We start from the raw sequence: 18,406 nt of genomic DNA, 5'->3' as shown, positions 1-18,406 counted from the left end.
CTCTCTCCTCTGTCTGTACCCAAAGGACTTAAAACAGCATACTACAGGGACACAGCCACATCAGTGCTTATAGAAGCACAATTCACAATAGCTAAACTGTGGAGCCAACCTAAATGCCCTTCAGTAGCTGAATGGATAAAGAAAATGTGATATATATACACAATGGAATATTATTCAGCATTAAAAGAGAATAAAATCATGGCATTTGCAGGTAAATGGATGGAGTTGGAGAATGTAATGCTAAGTGAGGTTAGCCAATCCCCAAAAAACAAATACCAAATGTTTTCTCTGATTTAAGGATGCTGATTCATAATGTGGTGGGGGTGGCATGTGATGATTAGATGAACTCTAGATAGGGTGAAGGGGAAAAGGGGAGGGAAGGGAAGGGATAGGGCATGGGAGTAGGAAAGATGGTGGGATGAGATGGACATCATTACCCTAAGTACATGTATGAAGACATGAATGGTGTAACTCTACAGCCAGAGGTATGAAAAATTGTGCTCTATATGTGTAATATGAATTATAATGAATTCTGTTGTCATATGTAACAAATTAAAAAATGAAAAAATGTGATATATATAGGAATATTATTTAGCTATAGGAGGAATGAAGTACTGATATATACTATAACACAGATGATCTTGAAGATATTATGCTATGTTAAAAAAGTTAGACATAAAAGTCACATATTGTATGATTTAATTTATTAAAAATAAGGGAAGAGTCACAAACCAAAATTGTAATAATATTGCCTCTTGTATTTATCCTTACTAGTGTCCTTTATTTTTTCATTTGACTTCGAGTTATTGACTATTATCCATTTATTTCAGCCTGAAGGACTCTCTTAAGAATTTCTTATCTTAGCTCTTGTTTTATCCGAGATTGTCTTACTTTCTTCTTTCTTCTTGAAGGATAGTTTGCTGAATATAGAATTCTTGGTTTGTGATTTTTTTCTGTCAGGCTTTAAGTACATCATCCCAGTGTTTTCTGCCCTCATGGTTTCTTTTGTTTTTTATTTTATTTTTATTACCCTCTTAAATTTTATTTTGGTAGAATCTCATTAAGTTTCCCAGGCTGTCCTCAAATTTGTGAACTTCCTTCCTCAACATCCTGATTAGTTGGAATTACAAATGTTTGCTACCACACCTTGCCGGTCTCATGGTTTCTAATGATAAATCAGCTGTTAATATTTTTTTTAATATTTATTTTTTGGTGTAGATGGACACTGCACAATGCCTTTATTTTTTATGTGGTGTTGAGGATCGAACCTGGGTCCGCCCATCTAGGTGAGCACTCTGCTGCTGAGCCACAATCCAAGCCCAGCTGTTAATCTTATTGAAGATCCTTTGTCCGTGATGAGTTGCTCTGTTCTCCCTGTTTTTGTTATTTTCTCTTTGTCTTTGCTTGACAGTCTGAATATAAAGTATTATTATGTGGATCCCTTTGAGTTTATGCTGCTTGTAGTTTGTTAAGTTCTTGGATGGGGAGATTCATGTCTTTCATCAAAGTTGGGAATTCGGGGGCATTATTTTTTGAAAATTCGGCCTCTTCCTCTTTTCTTCTTCTGTGACTTCTAGTATGTACATGTTAGTTAGCTTGAAAGTATCTCACATATCTTAAGCTCTCTGGACTTTTCTTTATTCTTTATGTTCCTTAGATTTAATTATTTCAGTTGTCATGTTTTCACATATTCTGATTCTTTCTTCTGCCTGACCAAGTCTACTATGGAACCCTTTTAGTGAACTTTTAAAATATCAGTTGTACTTTTCATCTCCAGATTTTTATTAGATCCTCCCACCTTTGCGCCTGAGTAGCCAGGATTACAGGTGTGTGCCACCATGCCTGACATCATTATGCATATTTTTAGAACTTTTGATAAATATCTCCAGTGGCCTTCTACAGTGATGTATGAGATTGCTGTTTCTTCATACATTAACTAATACCATAATTAAATTGTTTTTTGCTATTTTGATGGAGACAGTTTCTCCCTTTAACTTTAAGCCATATTGTAGTTATTTATTAGTAATTTGAATGTTTTCAGGGAGAATTATCTGTTTATAATGACACACATCATATTTTATACCAGAGAGTCCTTAAACCTTTTAAACTTTACATCTGGATCCTTTCCAAAGATAAACTGAGCATATTTATCATAAATGATATATAAAAATAGTGATGATAATCTAGAAATAGAGTTAAAAACTCAAAGCCATGGAAACAAAAAAGAAGGCAGTATTAAATAGAACTTTAATGAGTAGACATTAAATCTGAGCTATCTAATAAAAAGGGAAACCCTGTAAGTTATAAAATTCTAATCACAAATGAGAAAACACACTAATTATAGGTCCATGACACCATTGCAGAAAATAATCTAAGGATAATTCTATTTTTAGCAAAGAGAGAGCTTATTCAAGAAGAAAGTTGGATATAGACACTCTCAGAATTGGGTGCAAGAATGCAGACAAACTCCAGTGAGATGTGCTGCCACAGCTTAAGGCTGAGTTTTTATTAGGGTACATGTATTTATTAGGTGGTATATGTATGACCCACAAGGGCTAAACTTCTTTTTTAAAACATTTTTTTAGACATTGATGGGCCTTTATTTTGTTCATTTATTTATACACGGTTCTGAGAATCAAACCCAGTGCCTCACACATGCTAGGCAAGCGCTCTACCATTGAGCCCCAGCCCCAGCTCTGAGGGGCTAAACGTCTTTAAGGATTGGCAAATATTGAGCAAGATCATGTTTCTCCATTAGAGGGTCTGCTTTGATATGTGGGGTTATTTTACATCAAAGTGTCTGGTGGTTAGTCATGTCATGATTAATCATGTGATTGAGCCAGACAAAGAATTTATGCATTACTGCATCTTCTATATTTCTAGAAATTTATCAGTGTCTTCAAGATTTTCTAGTTTATTGTAATATATATTTTCAAATAGTTTCTAATGATCATTTGGATTTCAAAAGTGTCTGTGATGACATGTCCTTTTTCACCTGTAATTTTGTTGATTTGGGTCTTCTCTCTTTTCGTTAATTTGGTTAAGGGTTTATTAGTCTTATTATCTTTTCGAAGAATCAACTCTTTTTTTCATTGATCCTTTGTATTTTTAAAATTCTCAGTTTCATTAATTGCAGTTCTGATCTTAATTATATCCTGTCTTAAGACCGCATTTCTCCCCCCGGTATTAATTTTCTTTCTTGCTTTTTTTTTTTTTGTACCAGGGATTGAACCCTGGGGTTGATTAACTGATGAGCCACATCCTTTTTTATTAGAGACAGAGTCTTGCAGAGTTGCTTAGGGCCTCACTAAATTGCTGAGGCTGGCTTTGAACTCTTTTTTTTTTTTATTGGTTGCTCAAAACATTACAATGCTCTTCATCATATTTCATACATTTGATTCAAGTGGGTTATGAACTCCCGTTTTCACCACGTGTACAGATTGCAGGATCACATTGGTTACACATCCACGTTTGGCTTTGAACTCTTGATCCTCCTGACTCAGCCTCCTAAGTCACTGGGATTACAGGCATTTCCACTGTACCTGGCTTCCCTGGTATTAATTTCTAAAACAGATTTCTCCTTTGGGCTCTTACATAGATAATATGGAGTGATAAAAGCATCCTTAATGATTTTATAGCAAATGCATAAGCAATTTTATGGCTTTTTTGTCCCATGACTTTTTATACATTTAGCATAACTATATACAATACTTTTTAAAATTATGCTTATGTCAACATATAAATGTAAGAAATGGTTATTAGTAATCTTTTTTGGGGAGAGGGGAGAAAGGCCATAGGGAGATAAAAGGCAGATTTCTCCTCCACGTTTACCTTACCCAAATCCCAAATGATTTTGGGGTATTACTTTGCATACACAAGGCCCTGGGTTCATTCCTCATCACTACCAAAAAAAAAAAATTAAAATAGTAGTGAAAATTACACCCAATTACCCCAAATAATATAAAAGATTATTGCCTTTGGTTGCTGGCTGTATGTACCAAACTGCAGAAACTATATCACTGTTTAAGAATATGTATAAGTTTAAAACAGTCTTTGACATATGAAAGGAAGCTCAATGACTTTCATAATAAAAGAAATGGAAATTAAGATTACCCTGAAATGCCTTATGTTTTTAATTGCTGAAGATTCAAAGGCTTGATAACATGCTGTTGTTGATGAGGGGGTTTGGAAACAGGCCCTCTCATGCAAACTGAGGAAGTGTCAATTGGTCTAACTCCATTGGAAAGCAATTTGGTAATAGTCATTTAAATAAAAACTGATAAATCTTTTAAGCCTTTGATCTGGTAGATCACTTCCAATAATTTATTGCTATAGTTTGGATCTAGATTGTCCCTCAAAGGTCCATGTGTGAAAGACTTGGTCCCAGTTTAGCTCTATTGAAAGGTTGTGTAAACTTCAAGAGGTGGGGCCTAGTGGGTGGATTCAGGTCATTAGAGTTTCAGGTCTCAAAGGGGATTATGTGTCCCTACAGTCTTCCTCTTTATTTTCTTTGATATCTGGTATCATTAGGTGAACAGCTTTGCTGTATCATGTGCTCCTGCCATGATCTATTACCCCCCTTCTCTTAGAGACCTAAAAGATATATGAGTCTGCTTAACAATGGACTGAAAACTCTAAAACTTTGAGCTAAAATTAATCTTTTCTTTTTATAAGTTGACTATCTCAGGTATTTGTTATAATAATGGGAAGCTGACTGCTATGTTTATCTTCAAATAAATGTTCTTATCCAGGTTATCAATTACTACCACATTGTTAAATCTAGTGGTTAGCTGGAACCAGCATTTAACTACTCAGTCTTCCTTGATAGACTTTCTTAACCTGGTTCTTAGGACAACTATACTCTCTAGGTTGTATTCTTTCCACCCTGGCCTTCTTTATCTCTCTAGCATTTAAATGTTAGAGTATCCCAAAACTCAAAATCCTTGAACTTATTTTCTAGCTATTTTCATTTCCTTGTTTTTTTTTTTTTTTTTTTTTAGCCAGTCTCATGGCTCTAAACAATCTATATGCTGATGGCTCCCAAATTTATATTTCAAGTCTCGACCTCTCTCCTGAATTCCATTTGTACATCTAATTCTCACAAACTTTGCTATTGCTCAAATGTGCCAGGCACATTCTTACTTACAGCAAGGCCTTTTATACTTCCTGTTCTTTTGCCTGAAATATCCTTATTCTCGATATCCACATTAATTGGTTCCTCATTTCCCTGTATCTTTAGTCAAATTTGTCATCAAGGCAATACAACATACTTAATCAGTACATAGGAGAAACACTGTTTTATTCTTTTTAGATTCTTGTAAGATCTTCTGAAAATGGAAGGAAGAAGTTTTGGCATAAGTAGTTTGATGGTGACAAACTGTGTTTTCTTAGCTTAAAATCTGCTATCATTATTGTAATCTCATGTACTTCTCTAAATTTTGATAAGTAATACACTTTTTATTCTAGATGGAGAGGAAAGAAAAGATTTTACCTACCCGTATCACTGAGATTTCTAAATCTTTGTGCTTTCAGAGACTTATACTGAGTATTCCTAAAATCATTACCCATTGCAATCTAACCCTCAGTCAAGCAGCTATTTGCACACAATAGCAATTTTTTTTAGAGTGTAAGGGTAAATACAGGATGCAAATAGCCAAAAGTACCCGTTAGACACTCTGAGTAGCTGTTTTCTTCCTGTCTAGTCCATAGACCAGTTACTATACTGGGGTTCACATATAGGTTTTTACATGAGAGAGAAGCACATTGTTCAAATGTAGTAGGGAAAAAGTCCTTAGATCTCCTCTACCCAAAGTCTCTGGAGGTGAGATATAAGATAACATAAACCTGCAGATAATAAATTTTTTAAACTTCTTTTTTTTTTTTGAGAGAGAGTTTTTTATTTTTATTTTTATTTTTTTTTTTTAGTTTTCGGCCGACACAACATCTTGTTTGTATGTGGTGCTGAGGATCGAACCCGGGCCGCATGCATGCCAGGCGAGCGCGCTACCACTTGAGCCACATCCCCAGCCTCTTAAACTTTAATAATACATTTCATTTAAAGTAAAAATAGCTTTTTAACATTTAGTTAAGGTAAAGATTACTAATGAGATCTGATGTTCCTTTTATTGTAAAAAGTCAAGATAATAAATGTTTTTTAAAATATTTATTTTTTAGATGTAGTTGGACATAATACCTTTATTTTACTTGTTTTTATGTGGTGCTGAGAATTGAACCCAGGGGTCTCACACGTGCTATGCCAGCACTCTACTGCTAGCAACAACACCAGCCCCTATATAATAAATTTTTATATTTTATTTTCCTCATACAGGGTCAAGGAAATGATTCCTCCAAGGCCTCCTCTTACCCGTTGGACAGGAGGTGCTCAGAAGGCAAGTGCAAAAACTGACATGAAAGCATAAGGTGTTGACTGCGTATATTTAAAATGGCGTGGACTCTTCAATGTGTCTTCCAGAAGGAGTGAAAACCTGTTTGAAGTGTCACATATTTTCATTTCTGGTTCCATTTGTGATCAGTGGTAGACAGTGAGTGGTATACTGTTTAACCCTTGGATAGTGGTCTCTGAGTTAGGGAAAAAAAGGGTAGTTTATATTTATAGTGTTACTGAACATAAATCCTAATCCAATTTTAGATTTTCAATCTATGGTCTTGACCTCTTTAGGCCACTTTACCAGACATTTTGCATTTTTCTAGGCAGTGAGTGATTACCACACTCAGATCAAGAACATTTCTAAAGCCATTCTGGATGAATACTACAGAATGTTTGGAAAACAGGTTGGGAGTAACATAGACAGTGAAACCTTAGAGGAGCAGAAGTGCCAGCTCAATTATGAATTTAACTCCTCTGGAAAATACTTTGCTTTCAAAGAACAACTCAAGGTAAAGCATTCACTTATTTAATTTGTCTGTGGGATATTATGGAGCATCTTCTCTATGTACTTAACATTTTTTGTCTCTGATTATGTTCAGCTAACTTCTCTGTGGTAGAATATCAGTAGAAGCTCTACTTCTGCAGAGTCTTGGAATGATTTAGTGTCCATTCTGAGTGGGAATTTTTGTTTTTGTTGTTGTTTTGGTACCAGGGATTGAATGCAGGGGCGCTTAACCACTGAACCACATTCCCCAACCTCCCCGCTCTTTTTTTTAGAGAGAATTTTTTAATATTTATTTTTTAGCTTTTGGTGGACACAACATCTTAGTTTGTATGTGGTGCTGAGGATCGAACCCAGGCCGCACACATGTCAGGTGAGCACTGCTTGAGCCACATCCCCAGCCCCCAACCCCCCCCCCTTTTTTTTTTTTGTATTTAGAGACAGGGTCTCACTAAGTTGCTTAGGGCCTCACTGAATTGCTGAGGCTGGCTTTGAACTCGCAATCCTCCTGCCTTAGCCTCCCAAGCTGTTGGGATTACAGGTATGTGGGCACCACTCCCAGCTGTTAAACCACTAAGCAAAGAAAAGACCATCAGCTCCAACTGAAATCAAATTAAAGCAAGCTTGTAATTCCTACCAGTCGGGGGTGTCTCTCCCGAAAACCACGGGAACAGAAGACAGCCCCGCAGCTCTCCTGGAGCACAGCTTTATAGTGCAGAAAGTTACAAAAAAGGTCAGGTGTCTTGAGAACTTACAGATAACAGAATTTTGACAAGTATAACACAAAGGCATATAGTAAATTAATGGTCCAGCACTTAGGCAGGCATTCCAGGCAAGTTTAGAAATCGCAGTAATTTATAGTAAGCTGAAATTAACTTTTCATGCCTTTTTGGCGCGATGGCTCCCAATCTTAAGAGGGAATTAGGCTGGGTTTATCACCAGTATGAGTATTGGAGAAATGAATTCTTCACTTGATGCTAGACTAGATTTTAGACCTGATTTCATGTTGCTCTAGGAGGCAGAAAATGTTACTGACTCTGTGAAGAATTCTGTCTCCCATTCAAATCTCTCCCTGGCCCATGGAATCACTTAAGATTTGAGAAATAGTTGCTATGGTACATGCCCATAATCCCAGCAGCTGAGTAGGCTGAGGTAGGAGGATTGCAAATTCAAGGCTAGCCTCAGCAATTTACTGAGTCCCTGTATCAAAATACAACATAAAAAAGGATAGGGATGTAGCTCAGTAGTAGAGGGCCTCTGGCTTCAATCCCCAGTAAGAAGAAAAAAAAAATCTTGACTAATAATGTTTAACATTTATTAAATGTTTTCTGTATGCCAAGCAAATTTTAATCCTTACAATAACTCTGTGGGGTAGGTACTCCCCATTGCTCCCTTTTATGGGTGGGAAAATATAATATTAATTGGTTAAGTAATTTGCCCAAAATCACAGAGAGTAAAGGTCAAAGACAGGATTCAAATTCAGGCACTTTGGCTCTCACTGCTATGTTACACTAGCTCTGTGAACATTTGCAATGTGTCCTTTTCTGTAGTAAATTGATACAAAGAGAGCATGTGGAAATGATAAAGTAGATGCTCATGGAGGCAAGAGGGTATTCTCAGTAGGTGGTATAATCACTTCTTGGTTTGATTCTGGTTTTGCCTTTTCAGGCTGAGTGACCTTCAGGACATAACTTTACTTTTCTGGGCCTCAATTTCTTCATTGACAGTGAGGGACAATATTCATATTATCACATGGGCTCATTATGAGAATTAAATAATATGATGCATGGAAGGTGCTTCCTATAAAACCTGGCAATGATGTTAGGTTAGGGAGAGAAAAAAAGCAGCTGTGTGGTCATAGCAACGTGCTGTGTTTATACATTAGTCCCCCATTATGGGGGGTTATGTTTTGCCATATCACGTGACTAAGTCATTCAGGGTCACTCCAGGTGAATTTGGGTATGATGTGAAATAACCACACCAAGACAGAGAAAATATCTTTTTCTTGGGATTCTTCAGCGATGGCTCCTCTGCTCCACCTCCCACAAGGGAGGCCGAAAAAAGAGGAGGAGGAGTTCTGAAGCCCCTTTTTATTGAGGGGAAGATACTCGAGAAAGTTCTACCCCAGTGAGAGAGAGTCAGGTATCAAGGGGTTGAGTCTAGCTTCCTGATGTCTTGTGGTCGCAGATTGACTGACATCTTGGAAGGCCACACCTATCTCAGCTGCTGTGTGGGGATCATAGGCAGAGCAAGCGAAAAGGACACATGTCTCATCAGCCCAATGAGAGGCAATGTCAGTCCAGTCTGCTCATGTGCTCACGCTCATTGTTCACACACACACCGCCCGTGAGTGGCTCGCCACAATGTTTCAAGACCCCCAGTAGATCCTTGAAACTGTGGATAGTACTGAACCCTGTATGTACTATGTTTTTTTTTTTTTTTCTACAACATAAATACCTATGGTGACTCTCACCTTTTCACATAAAAGAAGAACTTTATGGCTTTTTTTTTTTTTTTTAACATCACTCCTCTGTGCTTTAGTGCCATTATTAAGTAAAATAAAGGTGGTTGAACGTAAGCACTGCCATACCACAAAGGTCAGTCTTATAGCAAGATGACTACTTGGTGTCTGATGGGCTGGTAATGTATAGCATGGAAACAAAAGGACGACTGAACAAAAGGATGATTCACATCCATGGCAGGATGGAGTAGGGCCGTACAGGATGGAGCAGGGGCCGTTCAGGATTTCATTATGCTACTCAGAATGATACATAACTTAAAACTCATGAATTATTTATTTCTGAAATTTTCCATGTAATATTTTCAGGCCACAGTTGACCATGGGGAGCTCAAACTGTGTATAATGGGAAACTACTGTATTTATGTAGCACTTTAAGTTTTTACTTCTGTTTTCTGTCTTTGGTTTTCAGTCATCTCCTATAGATAAGATGACTGAATACTAGAACTACATGTCCACTTAGCAAATGAGGAAACTTAGATTCCAAAATGTGAAATAATTTATGAGATTGTACTGTAAGCATTATAACCAGATTTCCGTTCTCTGGACTCAAACCAGGTCTTTCTCCCTTTCAGCCTTGAATCATATGGCCACTATGAGAGAGTTAACACATAGCCAAATGCTAAGGTTTTCTTCAGGTACATAACTCTCTTCACATGGTATGAGTCCTGCATTGCCCCAATTGGTAACGATGGTGATGTCAAAGAAAGAAGTTCTACAGAGGAATACCAGAGAGCTGATAGTCTAGTGTCACCCAGGGAGAAAACAATCACCATCTGAAGTGCTGATGAACCTTAGATGAGAAGTCCTAGAGACATGTGCTATCAGCACAGTGCTGGTCTGTGTTATATGAAAGGCATTGTGTATATCTTGCAGCATGCAGTGGTGAAGATTGTGAGAGAGAAATATTTGAGGACAACGTCATTTGAAAGTCAGGAGGAACTGCAGACATTTATCAGTGAGCTTTACGTATTCTTGGTAGATCAGATGCATGTGGCCCTAAATGAGGTAGGTGTCAACACTGACATCTCTTCTTTTCTCTGTAGAATATCAAGATCGCCTTTGAAATATTCCCACTTTGCTTTTTTTCTTCCTTATTCAACAAATATTTATTAAGGTGACTACTCTGTGCTAGGCACTGAAAACAAAAGATGAATAAGAAACTGCCTAAAATATGAAGCTAATTATGGGGAGAACAAGGGATATACTTTTACAGTTTCCTAGAAAAATAAACTTTATGACTTTTTAAAATGTAATGGAATCATCAAAAATAGACAAATTAGGCTATGGAAATTGTGAAACAAGATTATCATTCTATTTGTTTTGTGACTGTTCACAATTCTTACAATAAAAACAAAGAAAAACTGAGTTTTCAGATATTTTACCAAATTGCAATACATTTCAAATATGCTTTTCCCCAAGGCAGGTAATCTACTTTCCAGTCCATTTGTCTGTTTGCATATTTATTTGTACACCTGTTTTGCTTCTTGCCTTCATCTGTTCATTTTTGTATGCATTCAGTTGTGGTTTATTTGAAAGGAACAAAATCAAAGTTGTTTTGTGCTCATGTTAGTCTCTTACTAGCTATGCCTCCTCTTTCTATTTGTTCCTCTCTGTTGTTATTCTTCCCTACTACTATCACTTTTTTCTTTGATGTGGTTCAGCCTTCTTGGAAGATGTAGGACAAGAGGTTCAATATTGTAGAATTAAAGGAACAGTCCTTAATTCTTGGGAATGGATGATGTGGATGATTTGAATTGGAAAGCAGTTGAGAGTTGAGTATGGAAATTGCTGTTGCCTTCTGAACCAAAAGAACTCTCACCTAGTGGAGGAGTCAGGCACAAAATACAGTAACTGCAGTAAAAGGAGGTAAGTGCTGTGATAGTGTTCATTGGAGAGCAGATTAGGGTGAACAAGTGAATTCACAGAGGAGCTATAGCTTGAGCTGGGCCTTCAAAGCTGAAAAGAAATTCTCTAGATGCATGTCTCAGAGCACTGAATCACAGGAATCCCACAAAGGCTTAGGAGCTGCAAAGAATCTGGTATATACAGAGTTCAAGAGCAGAGGTTGAAGTGGTTAAGAGGTAGGGAAGAAGATGAAGCTAAGGATCTGTTCCTGTTGGGAAATTTGGGAGAGTGAAGGCATGCCTTGTATTCCATACAGATAACTTGTGACTTTTTTCTCATTAGCAGTTGGGAGCAATAAATTAAACTACTTTATGATCAGTTTACATTTTATGAAAACCATTCAGTTTTTATACAGGGTTAGAGCAGTTATAGAGGGTAGGTTCAAGGTGGCCAAACTGGTGATGTTAGATGACTGTTGCATAATAAAGAGGAAGAGGAGTAAAAAATACTTAAGTTTAAGGCTCATTGACTGGGTACTGATGTTAACATTAACCAGGATAAAGAATATAACATGAATAAATTTGGTGAAATGCAGAGGATGTTGAATTAATTTTAAATGTTGGTTCCTGTGGGGTTTTGCTAAAGAAGAGATCTGAACTAGAGAAGAGATTTAGGGAGTGATGATATATGGATGCTACTGTCATTGATGAGGCTGCCTGTGAAAAATAGGAGGAAAGAGTGCAAACTAGTTATAGAATCCTAGGAAACACAAACATTTAAGGGATGGCTGAGTGAAAGAATTGATGAAGGAGACAAGTGGAATTGTTAAGGAAGCAAAAGATCCAGAAGACAGTGGAGTTCTTGAGCCAAGGGGAAAGAATTTTAAGAACAAGTGATCAACATTGTCAAATACTCCTAGGAATTCAAGGAAAACAAAACCCAAGAAGTTTTCATTGGGTTTGGTAATAAGGAGGTTATTGTTAACTTTTACATAGCAACTTCATTGTGCTAATGGGAAGGATTAAAATTATAGTGCATTGAAGAGTAAATGTGTGACTAGGAAATAGATTAATATAAAATCAGGAAGTTGATATTCATGAAAGAAAATATGGAAAAGTAAAGGCTAGAAATTATAGGAATTTTCTTTTTAGGATGGAAAAACCTTGAGTACATCTATCTATAAGTTTAGGAAATGGAGTCAGCACAGTGGGAGAAGTTGAAAATTTTGGAAGGAGAGTAGATAAATAATGATAAGCCCAGGTTATACAACTGGAAAGGACCAAGGATTAGCCTTTAACAGAAGGGACTCAGTGCCTCTTCCTCTGAGACCAAAAGGAGAGAGGGAAAAATAGATGCAGAAGTTGCTGGTCGAGGTGGTGCTTGCCTGTAATCCCAGTGGCTCAGGAGACTGAGGTAGGAGGATTGTGAGTTCAAAGTCAGCCTCAATAATTTAGTGAGCCCCAAGTAACTCAGTGAGACCTGTCTCTAAAAACAATACAAAAAAAGGCTGGGGATGTGGCTCAGTGGTTCAGTGCCACTAGATTCAATTCCCAGTACCCAAAACAAAAGATTGATGCAGAAATAAACAACTTAGGGTTTAAAAATTGAGGGTTTCTTGCCTAATTATTTCTATTATCTCACCTCGTGAGATAAGGTCTTTATTGAAAGTAAAGGGAATGCAGGTTGAATGAACAAGTTGAAGAGAAAATTTTGTTGTTAAACAAGGACAAATATAGAAATTACTGAGAGTATTAAAGATTTTCAGCTAAGACTGAATGCCACAAGAGTCTGGGAGGCTCAGGTATCTCTGTAGCGATTATGTTTCTCTTCCTTTCTTTTTTTAAATGTTGTAGATGGACACAATACCTTTATTTACTTTATTTATTATTTTATATGGTGCTAAAGATTGAACCCAGAACCCCATACATTTGAGGCAAGTGTTCTACCACTGAGCTACAACGCCAGACCTATTCAGTTTTTCTTAGAATCAGTTAAACACACTTGTGCAGGAATGAAGAAATCAGATTGTAGGCTTATTTTTTAAAAAATTATTTTTATTTATTGATTTATTTTGGTACTAGGGGTTGAACCCAGGGGCACTTTACCACTCACCACATTCCCAGTGCATTTAATTTTTTATTTGGGGACAGGATCTCTCTAAGTTCCTGAGGGTTTCACTAATTTTCTAAGACTGGCTTTGAACTTGCGATACCCCTGCCTCAGCCTCTGTAGTCACTGGGATTACAGGCATGCTCTGTGATTATGGCACCTAGCTGTAGGATTGTTTTAATTTGGGAGTTTTCAGGACAAATGCAGGAAAAGGACGAGGATGCTTGAGATTTGAGTGTGCTGGTGAGAGAGGAGGACAAGTGGGTAATCATGAGGTCAGGTTGATCCATTTGGGAAGTGATGGGCTTATTGGAAGTGGAGGAAATGAAGTCAGGAAGCTACTTTAAGTAAATGATAAAAAGGTGGAAGGGTTGGAAAGTGGATTCTGGGAATGGGATACTAGAAGTACAGTAATTCAGGTGTGGGCACAGAAGTGTGTTTCTGGAAGGATTTGAAGGTCATGATAATCAAAACTAAAAAGCACAGAGAACAGAAGCATTAATCAGTGATCAAAAGCTCTTTGGCCCATCTCAAATTTGGCTTTATTTTAAAATTATTTTTTGGTAGTAGGATTGAACCCAGGGGCACTTAACCATTAAGCTGAATCCCTAATCTTTTTTATTTTTTATTTTGAGGCAGGGTCTTAGGGCCTGAGTTGCTTAGGGCCTCACTAAGTTGCTGAAGCTGGTCTATGAACTTGTGATCCTCCTGCTCAGACTCCAGATTGCTGGGATTACAGGTGTGCACTACCACACCTGGCCTTAGCTTTACTCTTCACATTCCTTAGCTACTATAATTGTTAAAGTCATTGATATAATTTTTACTTTTTTTAAAAAAAATTTTTCAGTTGTTGATGGACCTTTATTTTATTTATTTATTAATTTATTTGTGGTGTTGAGAATCGAACCCAGTGCCTCACCCATGCTAGGCAAACACTGTACCACTGAGCCACAACCTCAGCCCAATTTTTACTTTTTTTAAAAAATATTTATTCTTTTAGTTTTCAGTGGACACAACATCTTTTTTTTTTTTTTTTTTTTTTTTAAAGAGAGAGTAAGAGAGGGAGGGAGAGAGAGAGAGAAAGAGAGAATTTTAATATTTTATTTTTTAGTTTTCGGCGGACACAACATCTTTGTATGTGGTGCTGAGGATCAAACCCGGGCCGCATGCATGCCAGGCGAGCGCGCTACCGCTTGAGCCACATCCCCAGCCAACAACATCTTTATTTTACATTTATGTGGTGCTGAGGATCGAACCCAGGGCCCTGCGCATGCCAGGCAAGCGCGCTACCGCTTGAGCCACATCCCAGCCCCCATTTTTACTTTTAATTAAGGAATTTTAGGTTCTTGCATGGCCATAGCTTCTGACTCAGGAGATTACTAATTACACCAGACTTGATCTTCCAGCCTGGGTATATATGATATATTCTATTTCTGGTTTTCTTTCTACTTTTCTGGCTATTTCTCAAATGTCTCCTTTGTAGGATCTATCAGTTTAATTTTCCCCCTAAAGCTTTTAAAGCTTTACCCTTTATCTCCTGTTTTCTTCATGTTTAAAAACTCTAGCTAGCACTAACTTGCTGATGTTTTTCACATCATGGCCCTTAAAAATGATATTTGTCCTATAGAAAATAAAGGAAGCTGTTTGAGGTCAGAGGTAACTTGAGGAGGGACACTGTCTGCCCTGAGGGTTGAGGAGAATTGTTTTGGCCTTAAACAATTTTTACTCACTTCCATGAGCTCATACTATTGGTATTCAAATATCTGAGCTTCCCTTTCACCCTTGATATTTGTTTCTTGGTTCTCTCATATTCTCTTACTGCCTTGGCAAGACTGTAAGAAACCTCAGTATCATCTTAGATGTTATGACTGTATCTTACATCTGGTTATTCTCATAACCCTCTTCACTTGGAATTGCTTCATTTTGTTTGCTTAACATCTTGATATTGACAAGGCCATGCCAGATGATGTCCAAAGCACTGTTTCAGCCATTCATACAAGCAGTGAACAGCTTCGACTCTTTGCATTTGAAGCAGAGGTTAATGAAAACTTTGAAATGGCAGCAGTGTATTATAAAGAGGTAATTAAAAATCTTTCTCAGTGATTTTTGTTACTATTATTGTAAAATATGGACATAAAAAATAGTAGTTTTTGAATACTGAAAATGAAACTTGTGGGGCAGGGGGTATAGCTCAGTGGTAGAAAGCTCTTGCCTAGCATGTATATGACCCTGGGTTTGATGCCCAGCACTGCAAAAAATAAAAACAAATCTTGTTTAGTGAAGGGTACACACAAAAATTAATATAGAACAGGTCCAAAAATAGGCCTGTACAATAAGGATATTTGATTTTTTACAAGATATAAAAGAAATTCCATAGAGAAAGGTTAATTTTTCAACAAATAGTGTTAAAACAATTGGTTATCTATATGCAAGATAAATTAAACTTGATCTAATGTAAGCATTATACAAAATTCAAGTTCAAATGGATGATGAATGTAAATTTAAAACAAAACTTTCAAAAGAAACAGAAGAAAATCTTCTTGGGCTAGAACTAGGTAAAGAGTTTTGAGACATGAAACTGAAGTACCATCAATCAAAGAAAAATGAAATAAATGGAACCTCATCAAAATTTAAAACTTTTGCTTCATAAGAAAAATACAAATCAGGAGAAAATATTTGTAACAAATGTATCTGGCAAAGGATTCGTATCTAGAATATTAAAAATTCTCAAACTTAACATTTGTATATAAGCATTCGTTTGAGTACTTGTTTTTAATTATTTTGGATGTGTACTTAAAAATGAAATTGCTAGGACATATGGTAATTCTGTGCTTAACTGTTAAGGATTTTAGTAGAAATTGCATTGTCTCTTTAGATTGCTTACAGTAGTGGTAGACATCTTAACAATATTAAGTCTTCCAATCCACAAACATGGGGTATCTTCCCATTTATTTATATCTTCTTTAATTTCTTTAAGCAAAATTTGTGGTTTTAATTCATGAGGCACCATTTTTGTCTCAGATTTTTAGATGAATTTACATTTGCCATATCAAGATTATGGTAGAAATTACTATATATGGTTGATATCCCATGAAATGAATCTTTAGGCTCTTAAGGTACTAGATGAGTTTAAGGTGATCAGACACAGGGAAGAAATGGCTTGAGGATTCAGTTTTTACATTATTTCAACAATATATTTTTTGGCCATCTATTAAAGCTAGAATAGTAATTATACTAGACATTTGGGATTCCTGGTAAGCAAAAAAGTAGTCATGGCCTATGCTCTTATAGAACTTACAGTATTTAAGGAGTGCTTACCATATGATGTCATATGTACAAAAAGTAGGACAAAATGTCAAAATAACCTTGGCTCTCCTGATGCTTGTGTGCCTAGAGGTTGGTCCGTGAGCCGCAGAACCTAGATCACTGGCTGGACTATGGTGCCTTCTGCCTCCTAACTGAAGACAACATCAAAGCACAAGAGTGTTTTCGGAAAGCCCTTTCCCTGAATGAGAGTCACATCCAGAGGTAGAGATGGAAAGGAGATTGAGGGATGAGTAGGAGCAGATGAACTTCTACATGAGATTGTCTTGATTCCATGAATGTGACCTTGGACCATGCTCTTAACCAGTTAGCGGTCTTTTCTCAGCTTGTTGCTCTGTGGTGTCCTGGCTGTCTTGATGGAAAACTATGAGCAAGCAGAAATTTTCTTTGAGGATGCCACTTGCTTGGAACCAACCAATGTTGTAGCCTGGACTTTACTTGGTATGTTATTTTCCTGTGATATGTCTCTGTGTGTGTGTGTGTGTGTGTGTGTGTGTGTGTGTGTGTGTTTTTCCATTGTAAGACTCTCTTTCCCTTTTTCCTCTTTGATGGCTCATCATGTAGTTCCTAAACTTTGCTAAAAATATGGGGGAAATAAGTCAAAGGTCTCAGTTCTTCATTATGTGATAGTAGGAAATCACATTTATTTCAATATCTTTCTTTCCTCAGGTTTGTACTATGAAATTCAAAACAATGATATTCGAATGGAAATGGCATTTCATGAGGCTGTCAAACAACTTCAGGCACGAGCAATTCAAACACAAGTAACAAAGGAAAAGAGCACTGGAAATGTAGAGTACGCTGAAGAAGGAGGGAATATAGAATCCAGTTTAGGCCCTTGGGGAACCATAAATGATTCTTCTACTGCAGCAGTCAAGGCTGTAGGAGCAGGAGGTAGAAATGGTGAGTAGCTATTGGGAAACTTACTGACCTTCTGAATAGCAGCTGGCACACAATAGGCACTAAGTATTTGTTAGTTAAGTGAATGTGTAGGGGCTGGGATGTGGCTCAAGCGGTAGCGCGCTTGCCTTGCATGCGTGTGGCCCGGGTTCGATCCTCCGCACCACATACAAACAAAGATGTTGTATCCGCCAAAAGCTTAAAAAAATAAATAAATAAAAATTCTCTCTCTCTGTCTCCCTCTCTCTCTCTCTTTAAAAAAAAAAAAAAAAGTGAATGTGTACTGTAGTTTTTAGTTATTTCAGTGATACTAGGAAAGACTTCTAAATATTTCTTCGTTCAGATGATCAATGGTCTGAAGCTTCTATTAATATTGTTTTTTGAGTTTTCCAGAGTTTACTACTTTCATAAGTACTAAGTTTACTACTTAGTAGTATAAGTACTACTATAAGTACATAAGTACTACTTAGTAGTATAAGTACTATAAGTACATAAGTTTACTACTTTTCATAAGTACTTTCGTAAGTTTCCCATTCTTGCACAGTAGAGGTTCTTGCACAGCAATTTTTTTTTCTTTTCTTCTTCTCTTCCTACCCTGACATGGGTAAGGATCCTGTCTTGTGATTTTTAAAGCTATGTGTTTATTTATCCACTCCATTTTCTCCATTTTTCATTAACAGTCTCTTTTTCTCTACTTAAGGAAATCAGTCTTTATAACATATTTTAAATGTATTTTTGTGTGTTTCTTGCATATATGCATTGTGTTTTGTGCATACCTTATTTAAGTATGTCTGAGGTATTGACATTTCCTAAACTG

At 36.8% G+C, this 18,406-nt stretch overlaps 1 protein-coding gene across 5 annotated transcripts in view; it reads left to right on the top strand.

The window, feature by feature from the left end:
* Cfap70 (cilia and flagella associated protein 70) overlaps positions 1–18,406 on the top strand; it is an 88,234-nt gene that overhangs the window by 44,275 nt on the left and 25,553 nt on the right. For all 5 annotated transcript variants that reach the window (XM_076834230.1, XM_076834227.1, XM_076834229.1 and 2 more), the window contains 7 exons: positions 6,329–6,393; positions 6,716–6,897; positions 10,285–10,416; positions 15,319–15,444; positions 16,760–16,893; positions 17,015–17,130; positions 17,359–17,592. In XM_076834230.1, coding sequence (XP_076690345.1) covers positions 6,329–6,393; positions 6,716–6,897; positions 10,285–10,416; positions 15,319–15,444; positions 16,760–16,893; positions 17,015–17,130; positions 17,359–17,592 — 989 coding nt within the window. The remainder of the gene's footprint in view (positions 1–6,328; positions 6,394–6,715; positions 6,898–10,284; positions 10,417–15,318; positions 15,445–16,759; positions 16,894–17,014; positions 17,131–17,358; positions 17,593–18,406) is intronic.

The sequence above is a fragment of the Callospermophilus lateralis genome, chromosome 15, assembly GCF_048772815.1.
Source record: "Callospermophilus lateralis isolate mCalLat2 chromosome 15, mCalLat2.hap1, whole genome shotgun sequence".
In the NCBI taxonomy this organism is placed as follows: domain Eukaryota; kingdom Metazoa; phylum Chordata; class Mammalia; order Rodentia; family Sciuridae; genus Callospermophilus; species Callospermophilus lateralis.
The sequence above is the reverse complement of the archived record's forward strand: the minus strand, read 5'-3'. Positions and strand labels throughout refer to the sequence as shown.